The 13,615-nt window shown below is 40.0% G+C and overlaps 1 protein-coding gene across 1 annotated transcript in view; it reads left to right on the forward strand.

The window, feature by feature from the left end:
* Positions 1-6,373, forward strand: part of AMMECR1L (AMMECR1-like) — a 10,139-nt gene extending 3,766 nt beyond the window's left edge. The window contains exons 2-6 of the mRNA XM_010019706.1: positions 2,030-2,140; positions 2,610-2,724; positions 3,462-3,552; positions 4,528-4,624; positions 5,849-6,373. Coding sequence (XP_010018008.1) covers positions 2,030-2,140; positions 2,610-2,724; positions 3,462-3,552; positions 4,528-4,624; positions 5,849-5,960 — 526 coding nt within the window. The 3' untranslated portion in view covers positions 5,961-6,373. The remainder of the gene's footprint in view (positions 1-2,029; positions 2,141-2,609; positions 2,725-3,461; positions 3,553-4,527; positions 4,625-5,848) is intronic.
* The last annotated feature ends 7,242 nt before the right edge of the window (positions 6,374-13,615 follow it).

The following is a 13,615-nucleotide window of genomic DNA, read 5'->3' on the forward strand; positions in this document are numbered from 1 at the left end:
GTAAACCTGTAACTTGAATCGAAGAAGAGAAGGAGCTTACTTGGAGTTGTATTGTGTCAGTGATGCTTTTCATTTTCTCCTTTCTCTTTTATGTTTGGGGTGAGTGTCATGTGGGCTAAGTAATGGTTTCAAAACTTAATTTAGATTAAGCTAAATTTCCACTGAGCTTGTGACAATGTTGCTCGGAAGTCTCCTTTGTAAGTTTAGTATCTTTTTTCTTATCTTTCTAATGTATTTCCTTACGCTGTTTCTGTTTTCTGTTTTAACATATGGTACATAGCTGAAAGTCTAGAGGAATGATATCCTGTGAGTGCCTTGAGGTGTTGTTGGAAAACTAGAACAGTAAATCCTCTGTCTTGGTCAAGTATGCATAAGGTTGCTGATGATTGTGGAAGAATGTTTCCACTTCCTCTGTGGGCAAAGTACTTCACAATAATTACTTAACGGCTATTTGCTCTTTTGGGTAGTACTTCTGCTGTTGGTCATAGCTAGTAACTAGATCCTGAATGATGGATTTATTTTGTGATAGAGTTTTTTAATTCCACTGTTGCTCTGAGAAGCATCGCTGGGCATTGCTTTATCACTACAGTTTAAGTTATGTTCTAAATACTTAGACATAAGAAACTCTGTTGCTTGTGTCTGAGAAATCATCCACACTCCATGCTGGTTGTATTTGGTTTTATTGTCCGAACAGAATATCTTACTGTATTGTGTAATGTTTGCTGCAAAGATATATTGCTTACAAGAGCTTCAAGAGTTTGAGGAAAGTGTCTGAGCTCTGTTGTAGAATCAGTTAATCTGTCTTCATGTTCTAGAACTCCTGTCAATGTTTGTTTAATCTCAGAAAAATTATTAACACTGCATGTTTTGTGTGAAATCGCTTGCCTTTAAAGTACAATAGATACCCACAGACTGATGTTTGGAATCACTAATGACTTTCTTGTTTATGCTTATGTTTGAAGTGACCACATCTTGTATTCAATACTCTGTAATCTGAAAAAAGTAAGATCATTCATCCTGGTTTTTTAATTAGATCAGCATCAACAGTTGCCTTGCAACATTTTCCAGATGTTCAGATATTCTTGTAGAGTTGCACTGTCCTTTCTTTATTGTTTCTCCCTTTACTGTTTCTCTCTACATCTGTTTGCAATTTCACTCACTTCTGTAGAAGTGAATTTTTTGCATTTAATATGATCAGTCATCTTTACCTGTTTACCTCTACTGAATACTGTTGTCCTGAACTGTTCGTTCTTTGAGGCTTAACCATGGCTTCTACTTTAACAGATTGAAATGAGCCTGCTGAATTTGAGAATCTACTGTTATGCCTGTAAATTCATGATAGTAGGTGGGAAAACAGAAATCCATGTGATATTTGAGTAGTCATAATATTACGATTTAGGTATGTGTTCAACAGGAGGGAGTATGAGTGAATATAAATCAAATGTAACGTAAGCAAAAGATGATAACAAAAATCAAGCACTAGGGATGGACCTAGAAGTCAGATAAAGTCATGGAAATAACAGTGAAAAAAACCAAAAATACAACCCAATAACCTAGGCTTGCTTTTTATCCCTTAAAAAAAAAAAAGGCTTATATCACAAACCTGCATTACAGATAATTTGCAGGATGCTTGGGGATCTGTCAGGTTCAATAAGCAAATAAGTAATCTATTGCTTCACCTGTTTTTATATGGGTTGTCATCTAAACTAGTGGATGCTACAGAGTGAGGCTATTACTCAAAGACGTAATCAGTGGGGTCAATAACCATATCATTCGTCAGAAGACAGTGCAGAGTCTGGCCAGGAAGGTGTCAGTGGAGGGCAAGTTTGGGGAAGATGTTGGGTTTTTGAATTTGGTGATCTGGGGGATTTTATTAGTGCTAAGTAGCAGGTGAGAAAATATGCCTATTGGGGTTTATTAGAGGGAGAGAAAGAAAGTGCATGCATACGTGCCCTTTTACACCTTGTTGGTCTCCCCTTAGCAACTGGGTATCTCCAGAGGCTGGAGTATCTCTTTTTTGCATTTCCAGTCCACTCTTTGTGACGTGGAAGACGGGGAGAGACAAGCGGCTTCGTGGCTGCATCGGGACCTTTTCAGCCATGAATCTTCACTCAGGACTCAGGGAATACACATTAACCAGGTAATTTGAAATGAGTTTAATTTTCTGAAGATCTGCAAGGATTCAAAGTTAAGATGCTGGATCAACATGGTTCAGTTTTATGTTTCTCAGTAAAAGAAACCTGAGAAATGTATCATAGGGTAAAGTAATACATCAGGACTTAGTGAAACATCTTTGCAACTGGTGAATTTTGGTTGATGTTTTAAGGCTAATATGGCACCTCTCCTGCATACTAATGCTTTTGACATCTTATATATGTAGCACATAATTTGTCTCCAGCTGCAGTAAGTGGGGGACAGCACCAGGAAGCTTGCACTAGTGTGTGCATTCATCATTACAGTTCATCAGATTAGGAGGTGATGCAGATAACTTTCTCTGCAGTAGCAAAGAGAAACGGTTTCAGAGTGGCATAACCAAAAAGGGAATAATCGAGCATCTGACACTTTAATGTGGTGCTTGCATTAGGCAATATATCTTCTCCTTCCATTAGTGCACTTAAGGACAGCAGATTTCCACCCCTGACCCGCGAGGAGCTGCCCAAACTCTTCTGCTCTGTCTCCCTCCTCACTAACTTTGAAGATGCCAGTGACTACCTGGACTGGGAGGTGAGAACAGGTGCATTTGGAACTCTGCATCATTCTCGTTCCGTTCGGGTTCGGGTTAGTACATGGTGATATGTCTCCTTTGTTACAGAGGTGTTTGGGGGTAGAAGGAACTGAGAATAGAAGAAACAGGGCTGGAAAACTACGAGGGAGGAAGAGAATGAGCTAGCAGTGTGCTTTTGGTTGGAGGGGATCTGAACGGGAATAAGAGAGACATGAAAGTGTTTTATGGATTTGGCCCAATAGGAGATGGGTGTAAATACATACGTACATACAAATCTGGGAAGTATTTTGATGCTGGGCATAGGAACTGGGAATAAAAAGTAGTTAAGACCAAAGGTATTCTTTTTTAGGACCTTGTCCATGGAAGTGTATTTAGTTCAAGAAGGATTAAATAGACTTTGTGGTTGGGCTGGTTTAGGCGTGACTGTTGTAGAGATCCTGTCTTTCTTGCCCAACATAAAAGACGGAAAGCTGTCAGACTTCTGACAAGACTTACTTCAGGAGAATTAGCAAGGAGATTGGTTAGGCTCGTCTGGGAGAGGTAGCAGAGGTCCTTTATGCTGCTAAGAGCAGTTTGTGAGTCCTGCCTGGCAAGGATAGTGAGGAAGAGAATGTCCTTATCAAAGCAAAAGCCAAACTGGCCATAGAGAGATACACAGTGTTTTGGGAATGACAGCTCGGTCATGGACTCAGTGCTAGCAAACACCTCTTATTTGGCTATTCATTTCCATCTATAGGTTGGGATCCATGGGATCAGAATAGAGTTCATCAATGAGAAAGGTGTCAAACGCACAGCCACGTATTTACCTGAGGTTGCTAAGGAACAAGGTGGGTTTGAGATGGCAGCCAAAAATGTCAACACATTGTGTCACAGGATTGGGTAACAGAAATCTATGGATTTTGTTTTTGGATTGCCATGCTGTCCTCACAGTAGTGCCATGGAACCACCAGGCTTAATCTGGATAACTGACACCTGATACAGCTGCTTGCTGCTGGGTTTTCATTTGGACTTTCTCTCATCCCACATCCGTGTGCAGCTGTTATCTTAGCGTAAAAATGTTCTAGGGCTTAAGAAATAGAGGATCTCAAAGTACGGATCTTCAAGCTTCATTCAGCGTTGCATCTTTCCTCTTCTATGTTTCTCCCACCAACTAGGATAACTGCAGGCTGCACAGCACCAACAGGAGAGTCCCCTTCCTCCTCATTCTTGCTAAAGTAGCATCCTCCAGATGAGGGCAGGAAACAGGGCCCCTCTGGAGCACACTTCCCACTCAAATATAGTAGTGGTCACCATGGTAACTGCTCAAAATATTACCTCCTTTCCTCCACCTAGCAGAGTGGAGTGGTCGCATCCTCCTGGCTCTGGGGCAAAAGACGAAGGTAGGAATTTTAACTCTGCTCTCTCACATAGCAGCGTACTGTGCTATCACTAGAGCATCAGGTTGATCCCAATTTGTCTATGTAAAGAGCTAAGTGTTACCTTATTTTAAGGCTTATGGAGCTGACCTTGAGTGGCACATGAGAAAACAGGTTGGGGTCCCTGCAACAGAAGCAAGGCACAGACCTTTATAAGGAGAGAGGTCATATGGAAAATGGAATTACTGTTCTATAGACCAGTTCCAGTATGAGTTGAAGGTGTTGGCATGTGCAGATAGTGTGCATGCGTAAGACCACGAGTGTCTTAACAGCTCAAAATTTCCTGTTTAGTTGTGTGCTTTTCTAGAGGCCTTTTAATGCATCTCTTATCTTTTTTAAAAACCAGTTATATATTGAAAGATTTCCCTTGCTTCTAATTTTCAATAGACTGGGATCAGATCCAGACCATAGACTCCTTACTCAGGAAAGGTGGCTTTAAGGCTCCGATTACCAATGATTTTAGGAAAACGATTAAACTCACCAGGTAAGTCGATATATTTGTCATCTTTTAATTTTACTTCATAGTGTTTTTTGTGTAATCTAAAATATTTGTGTTTGATATAAGTCTTCCTGCCTCTTTCAGGTGGGAAATACGGTCTGAAAGACAAAATCATAAATGCCACGTGTTAGTATATGGAGTGAAGCACTATATGTTAGGTCTGTGCAGGATTGAAGTTAGCATTTTCTAAGAGAAATGCCACTGGTTTTAATACTATCATCCACATGAAAGATCAAAAGAAATAGAACATTTGAAAATTCAAAAGGTTGATTTTTATGTATCTTCACAATGGATTTCCTTTTCTCAGGGTGCTCATCTGTGGATGGTGTAGCTATTGGGAGGTGACAGCTGTCTCGAAACCAAACCACACTCAAATTTGGCTGGTTTTCTGAACTTGCTTGCTTTTCTATACCCCCCAGCTGTCCTATTGGTTTCAGCTCCCTTTATGTTAGTAAAAATCGGGACATTCTGGTTTTGTATAGAAACCTTAATTTATCAGGTCGTTCCTTACCTCTGGAGAAATGAAGTAGTTGTGCAGGGTTTGGGTTTTTTTTTTTAACAGGAGAGGACAGGATGAAGGTTTTCATTAAAATCTGGTATAAAATGGACTTAGTGCACTTCACAATCACTTTGAAGTTACCTGTTGTGTAGAGTGCTTTAGAAGCACTCGGAAACCTCTGGTGTCTCAGAAGGGACTTCAGGTTTTGTGAATTCTGACTGTACAACGTGGACTAAGTCACGTACATGTGACTCCCCTTTACCCAACTCCATCATTTTCATTCAGTAGCTTTTCAAATGTGAAGATAACCACAGAAGTAAATAGTAGTTAAATACTGGTATTTAGTCTCTGAAATTGAGTCTTGTCCCAGCAAAGTTTTCATGTCCCTTTTTTTCTACAGCAAGTGGATAAAAGAAATACAAATTGATCATTTGTTTCCTGTGTACTACTTCAGGAGTCTCCTTAATTACGATTGCCTTGAATAGGGCTCAACTTTTGGGACATTGAAGCTAATTCAAGCTTAGATGGGATATTCAGACTGCTGTGTGAGGCAATATCAAACAAAACAAAGTAATTTATGAAGTTAGTAGGATTCCTGTTGGTCACTATTTGCTGTGAGCTAAAAGATGATCTGAGGTGAATGTTTTTATGTCTAGTCCCTTCATATTGCAGTGTGTTTATGTTATTTTTTTCTTATGCTGTTCCCATAGGTACCGCAGTGAGAAGGTGACAATCAGTTATGCAGAATACATGGCTTCCCGTCAGCATTGTTTCCAGAATGGCACTCTTCATGCCCCCCCCCTTTACAATCATTACTCCTGACACACGGCTGCATGACCAGTCCCACTCCCCAGTTGCTGCCAACAGCTACGACATCATTGGGGCAGATGCCTCCTCTTCCTGGTCCAGTTACTTCTATTACTGCACCATTTTATGATGCTAGCTTCCGTTGCCAAGTCTGCCTTCCAGCTGACCTGGGGGGAGGATGAGAGCATGACAGAACTTCAGGGGCCCAAGCCTTATCTCAGCCTTCCCTCTGAACGGGGGTTCAGTTGGATTGGGGCTCCATGCCTATGAACTGTCGTGAGGTGCAGAAGACCTCTAGGAGTGAAAGTGCCACTTCGGACTGATCTGTTCTTGTGTATTACCGACACTCTGGAATCTTGAGTTGTTTGTTATGGAAGCCCCCCAGATCAAGTAGGATCATTCCCCTGGCAGTCTGGGCAACGGAGTCCTACATTTTTTAGGTTCTTTTTAATTTTTTTTAATCTCTGGTATCTGTTGTGTACCGAGAGCTGATTGCAGTCCCCACACATCACAGGCGGACATTATGATACGGGGGAGGGTTGAACATCTGGATAGCACCCCATCCTCACAGACAGAAAACACTTAAAGATGTGAAAAGCCTTTGGATGGTATTGCAGATAAATCCATTATTTAAATAAACCCTAGGAGGCTTTAATTACCAGATCCCACTGTAAGATGGATTTCTAGAAATCCTCTTGGTTTACAGTTTTCTGGGTTTTTTTAGACAGTGCTTTGTAACGCAGCCTGCTATGAAACAGAATGCTGTTAGGCCTGTAAGAGAGCAGCATGGCACATGCTGTGCATGCAAAGGACGAGGTACTTGAGTGTCCCTGGACAGTCTGCTCCGTTGCAACCAAGTTTTGTGCCCAAACATCTGTTACAGAGCCTGATTGGATGAGGGATGGAGATTTGCGGTGCATTGGCTGTAGTCATACAAGTGAGACTAGTGACTGAAATTTGTTTAACTTAAGCTAAAGTCTCGGGGACCCTCCTTTTGATAGGACAGCCACTTTCTCTGGTGTGACTATTGATCTTTGAGAACTGCAAGTATTCCAGTTTATAGCAGGCCTGTAGAGAAGAGCTGTGTAGTTTAACTGGTAAGTTATTATCTTACACAGTTTAGTCATTACCACATTAAGGCAATGAGTGGAGAAACCTGTATTACCCAGACTGTGTGAAACTTGTGTGCATTCTGTATTTCTTCTCCCATCATTGATGATTACAAGAAATACTTTCTTCTGAGAGGAAGTGAAGATATCCAGTTGTTATTCTGCAGTGTCATTGAGGGATGTCCTGAAGTCAGTGAGGGATGTCAAAATGTAATTTTTGGGGTCTTGTTCTGTTTGCCAAGTTTCTGTATGGTCAACAATGATTGGGAAAGAAAAAACAAGTGCATAGCAAGAGTAACGGCTGTTTGGTTGCATATATCTTTAAAGCTTTCATGTGTGTGGTAATGATGGCTTTTAAAACTGACTGGTGTTTGAAGCCTGAAATTCTCTCCTGGCATGGCAGGGAATAGGGCTGGTAGAAAGCTCAGAACTGCACGCTGCTGCTCCTTCTGGTCCTAGAGAAGCAAACAAAATTGAGCAGTTTTGCTTCATGTCGGTGTAATGTTCTCCTGCTGGAGGAGAGAGACGTGAGGGAAAGGAGGGGGTCCTATACTGGATAACGGTGCAATATTGACCCAGCTTTCCTCCTGTACTGGGTCATTCTTATAAATTGCCACTTTTCCCTTGTGATGCTGTTGAAAAGCAATTGAAGATTAAGGGATTGTTTCATCATTTCCTGCTGCTGAGAATAAATCGGTCTTGTTACAAACTCGAGTGGTTTGTAATTACTCTCCCAGGTGCCGTGTAGTGATGGGCGAGGGTGGGGTCAGCTCTGGACATGCCATTCACCTTTCAGCTGTCAAACAGTATGATACATAGGGCTACACTCATTACTGTTCAAGTGTTCTATGTTAGAATTTAATTTCTAAAAGGTTTAAAACAAAACAAGCAAAAAAATGGTGCTAAAACTTCACCCCTGAGCACGCTCAGTGAGACTGGTCATGCAGGCATATAGTGCCAGGCTTTTCAACAATATTGTTTCTTTTTCAAATGTTTGCCCTGTTCTGTGTCTTCAACAGTGTATAGTGTTCCTGATTTCATTTTATTTGAATAGGGGATATCTAAAGGGCGGGGTGGGGAGGGTTAGCTGTCATTTTTAAGAACAGAATTTTAGGACCGAGTGACTTGGTTGGTTGAAGCCTGAAGTGGGACAGGTGGTTTGGGACTGGGGAAGTGTAATCCTCTCCCACTTCCATTTCCCCACTCAGTCTGTTTAAGAAAAAAAAACAAAAACAAAAACAAAATTGCCTCTAAGTATGTACTGTGTTCTTGTCTTGTTGCAGTGAGAAAAGAAGTTGGCAAATCAGAAACACTGGTCTGCTGCCTAAGAAACAGGCCCTCTCAGCTTTAGTCCCGTAAGGGTCCAGCTGTAAAATCATTTGAAAGGTGTGTCAATAGTTAGCTCAGAAAAAAATGTATTACAAGGACAGGTGGTCTCAGGAAATAATCCCATTTCTAGATCATTACATGGCAGCTATGCATAAGGATGAAAGAGGTGAACTAGAAATGAAACGTACTTTGAGTTGCCTTGAGATGGAGGCAAGCAAAATCAATGACCAGTTGATGTAAGAGTTTCTCCATGGTTACTTGGCTGGGACAGCAGGTTAGAACTGCTCCTTCTCAAGCAACTGTTACCTGGTTTGATCTGGATTTAACTCATCCTTAGAAGCAAGTGCCTTTTGGTCTAGAAGGGCTTATTCTCATGACAACCATGCCTGAGAAATAATCTCACTGCAATTATGAATTGTCTTTGTTTTACAGTAACTACAGGAGAATGTCTTTGATCACTGGAGTCTGTCAGTGTTGGAATGTTGCCACTGTGAGGTTCTTTATTTTATTTTTTTTTTTCCATAATGTTCAACAGTCAATCTCAGCTGAGGCCATTTCAGTTTGGGAACGTTTTATAGTCAAAATATCACATATCTACAATTTATCAGAAAAAATCTGTAAGAAAATCTAAGAGTTCATTTTAACCTTTGCACAGAATAATTTGTTTTCATAGTACATTAACAAACATCTGCAATCTTCACTGACTATTAGTGCTGTTTTCTGTTTGTATTCTGGAAACTACATGTTGTTTTGTTGGGGTTTTTTTGGTTAATTTATTTCCTTAAAGCAGGAGACCTCTTTTGACCTTCAGTGCAGAGATGTCAGACCAATTCTTTGTATTACACTTGGTTGCCTCCTACCTATATAATAACTTCTGAGTGTAAATAATTGAACTCTATCCTCTAATGAAGTATTGTAGAGAATAAATCATAATGGATAAAGACTATTTGTAGTGTCCTTTTTATATATTTTCTTGCAGCCTTTATGGGAGATAAGATGAAACCTTTCTCATCTAGAAAGATGAACAATACATTACATGTATGAATACCAGACCTCTACATTAGATTAAACGTTCAGAGCCAGGGGGGTTGCCAGAATGGGATGACAGCTGTCTGGAAGTATAAAAGAGTCAAGACAGGCTCAGTAGAAGAAACTGAGGAAAAATAGTAGGAAAACGTAGAAACAAAGATGAAATATGTTTCATTAATAATAGCACAGCAAAGTATCTTTGTATCCTGAAATGGTGTTTGTTTGACAATAACTCTCTGTTAGTTGTCATGATGGGAAAATAAATAAAGCACATACATACGGAATTCTGTATGGTACTGAAAATCTTGAAATTGTGAATCTGGCTTAAACTACCAAAATTGTTCTTGTTCTTTGCTATTTTAAACTGAACTAATGAAAACAGATTATCTGCACTTCACAGGTTGTAGTCCTCAGATAACTTCAAAATTTTATTCAGGAAAAAGAAATGCCCATCTTTCTAGATTCTTACTGCGTATTCTAATGTTTGCTTTGGGACAGGATCAGCTGCTTTGTATAATAGTATTGATGTACATACCTCTGGCTTAAATGTTCGGGGTTTTTTTTCTATAGACTTTCAGGTCGTTGTTCATTTTTTATCTATGGCAGATGTATAAAGAGCCTACATTTCCTGTGTGTGGTTCTTGGGAAGGGCAGCCCTGGATATCGATCAAGAACAGGTACACCCATCAAAACCCTCAACCAAACTGAGGAGGGGGAATAGTTTTGACTTAAATATGTCCAAGACGCTCGTTAACTTCAGTGCAACTACAAAACAAACCTGTATTTTCAGAAAATACATTTCTGGTATTAGTAAAGCTAGGAAGAAAATCCCTATGTAATACGAGGAGTGGGTTGAGGAGGACTCTGGGGCTAATGTGATTTCCAGGTGAATCACTGTAAATTCTGAAGTTAACTGTATAATTAGCTTGCACTGTTGTCATGTGCCCAGGTAATTGATCAAGTATCTTATCTCAGCTTTGTTGCTGGCTAGAATACAGTGACTTATTATTTGTGTGGTTTTATGGCATGTTTTTCCTTACTTGATTGTTTTGGTTTCATGTAAACCAGACTTGGTCAGACATCAAATCTTTGTGCAGTGTGTCATCAGAAGTTCTTTCATGCATGTTGCTTCCTGTAACTGCAGTAACACTCAGCAGCTCACAGTGACAATGAGGCCAGGTAGAAGGGCGTACGTATGACTGAACACTAAAGTAGTCCAGTTCAGACTAAATATAAACCAGGATAATTCTCCAGTAAACGCTTCCTTCTGGTTTTACTTCTGTTTGAAATAAGAAACATGGATTGGCTATTTAGCACTCACTCACTCCCTTCTAAAAACATATTACAGGAAGGTTAGAAATTTCTACAAGATAACTTCAAATGATGAATAGTTGAGGGTTTTTATTCTAAACACACACACAAAAAGTAATTTTTGGACAAAATTTATAAGCTACCCAGTTGTGATTGAGAATGCCACTTCTTGAAGATTAAAATTAAAACTAGCACCCATGTGACTTGATAAATTAATGTTTATACTGACCTCTGTATTCTGAGGATTGCTCTCAAGCTGAATTGTAGTAGTGGGATGGAGCAGTAGGATTGAAAAGTTCCTAAACATTTGCTACAGTCTGGGGAAAGATGACCTGTTAATATGCTTGATGATCACTTCCAAAACACAGAAAGCCCAAAAGACTATTGTTACCATGTTCCTTAAAACAAGTATGTAACTCTACTAGTTGTCCAATATCCAGATTATTAAACCATATTTTTTTTCCTTCTTCTATAGTCAGCTAGGCTACTATAATCAGGTGAATTCTGACATAAGTTATATATTATGCAACCAGTTGATAGTATGTTTAGATGTCATCGTATATGTATTTTAAAACTTAACAGATCATGCAGGAGACAGTTTTGCATTCAGAGGCTTATTATCACTTTATTACTGGTATTAATATAATTTTAAATTGCTCATACATGTTCATTAAAGTTTTGGATATATAATTTTAAATGGAGTAAAACTAAACACATGTGAAATGGTATGAAAACCTAAACCTGAAGAGTTACATTTTGAGAACACAGATGAAAAAGTGTGTCATGTGCTATTATGGCACATGGTGTTCTGAGCCAGTGATGTCACCTCCCCAAAAATCTACTCCCATCACATGCTAGGGATGTTGATGACAATGAAAAGAGATTAATGTTTCAATATCCTAATCTCATAATTTTTAATCCATGCTATTTTTTTAAGAACCATGTTGGAGTATTTAGTTGTTACTGGGTCTGTTTTTAAACTGTGGCAATGTAGAAATTACCATAGTAGGTCTGTCTGACAATTCACTACCTAATAATGTGACTCTAGCAAGGGTCAATACTTTTTGTCCTGGAACATGGAATACTAGAGGCTCTGTTCATGATGAATTACATTTGGCCAAGTCTTTTTTAAGCAGTTCATTTTAGGATACAACCTGTAAATATGCCTGAATCTTTCCTATAGTCATTCAGTTTAATCTACCTCATCTTCTTTTTATATGCATATCCTGCAATGGAATTGATAAATGCCGAAACAGCCGTTATTAGTGAGCCAGTGCATTCTAAAAATAACAAAGAAAAAGTCAGGCACTCTGTTAAGTTTAGCTTGTTGCAGTAGCTGAACAGTATTTACTGTGGATTTTAGGTTTTAGTTTGGGTTTTTTTAATTACTAAAAAAAGGGGTGGGAGGAGCAGGTTCTATTCAGGAATGTTCTTTTTTGTCTCTTGTTTGACTCTTGAGATCTTAACCAAACCCATCAGTGATAATGAACCTTTACCATTTATGATAGCTTTTTTATCTGTACCTATAAACTCTTGCAAGCATCTGGCTTTCTCTTAATTGTTTTTGGTTTTGTATACTTATGTAGAACAAATCCTTGGGGGTGGAGGGGGTGGGGACCCAAAACAACAAAAAAGAAATTAGTAACTTCTGCAAACTACCTGCTTCTCCAAGAATCACGATGTTCTGAGTAGATGGGTTGAGAAGCCATGAGGATTCCAAGTGATTTAAAATGCTGCTCTCACCAATCTGGCACAGATTTCCTTGTTTACTTGCAAACCTATCTGAAATTGTTTAGTTTGCCGGATGTTACCTGTGAGATTTTCATTCCATGTTCCTGAATGTCTTTCTGCTTGTACCACTTGGCGAACTAGTTTTCAACCAGTTTTCCTGCCATGCTCATTTATTCAAGTAACAAATGTCAAAAATCTATTACCTGATCCCTTCATATTCTTACAGTTTATGCTTAATGCGTTCCTTTTCCCAGCAAGCAGGCAGGAAACAATTCACCTAGGCACAGATGCAAGTTCACAATAACAGGAGTGGTTTCATCATAAATCCTCCAACAGTCTATTTTTACCTTTCTTTCAGGGTGCAGGATGACATGGTAAGGTCTGATAAGATGATTACTTTAAGAGTCTTAGGCTGGTTTGGCACTTAGATGTGAGCTCTCCAGGGAAACTACTACTCCATAAGTTATTTTGCTGGCACAGTTCCTATGACATAGTGTTGGAAGAGCTGTCATCATTTTCAGCTTGCCTATGACTTTCAAGGGTCTGTAAATTGCTTCTGGATAGTCTGTAAAAGTAACCTCCCTTTCAAAGTGCGTTATTTATGGTATCCATACTCCTTCCATACAGACTGAAGTATAGTAATCACAGTGAGCTAGATAGAAATTCTGGTACAGGCAGGTAGCAGTTTTCCTCACTCAGGTCAAGGTTTGCTATCTAGCTGGAGGATGCTCTGGTAGGCAAACGGAGCCGGCTGCAGCTCTGTGATTCACTTCTGGTGTGAAGCCAGCCAGGTGCAGGTACACCTGCTGCTGTGCAGTCTGACGGGGGGCACCAGAGCAGTTTTGAGCTCCTCTGTTATCTCCTAATCGACCGAGCAGAAGGAGCCTTCCTTTGGGTTAGCTCGTGTGAAAGCCGGAGGGATTTCCTCACCGCTCCCTCTCGCAGGACACGGTTTATACCTTGTAAGACTTCAGGCGCGTCACGTCTCGGTCTGTCAGCTTTCTGGCCTGTCTTCACAGAAACGAAGCTCCAGCAGCACACTGCGTTAGGGTCTCTTGAAAGCTAATTTCTAAGCAAGCTGAAACACCCCTCTGAGAGCTGTGTTTTGTGCTAGGGCGCCCGGTCCCCGCTGCCTCCCCTCGGTACTCCGCAGGGATAACC

Source organism: Nestor notabilis, unplaced genomic scaffold, assembly GCF_000696875.1.
Source record: "Nestor notabilis isolate BGI_N333 unplaced genomic scaffold, ASM69687v1 scaffold28988, whole genome shotgun sequence".
NCBI classification, from domain to species: Eukaryota; Metazoa; Chordata; class Aves; order Psittaciformes; family Psittacidae; genus Nestor; species Nestor notabilis.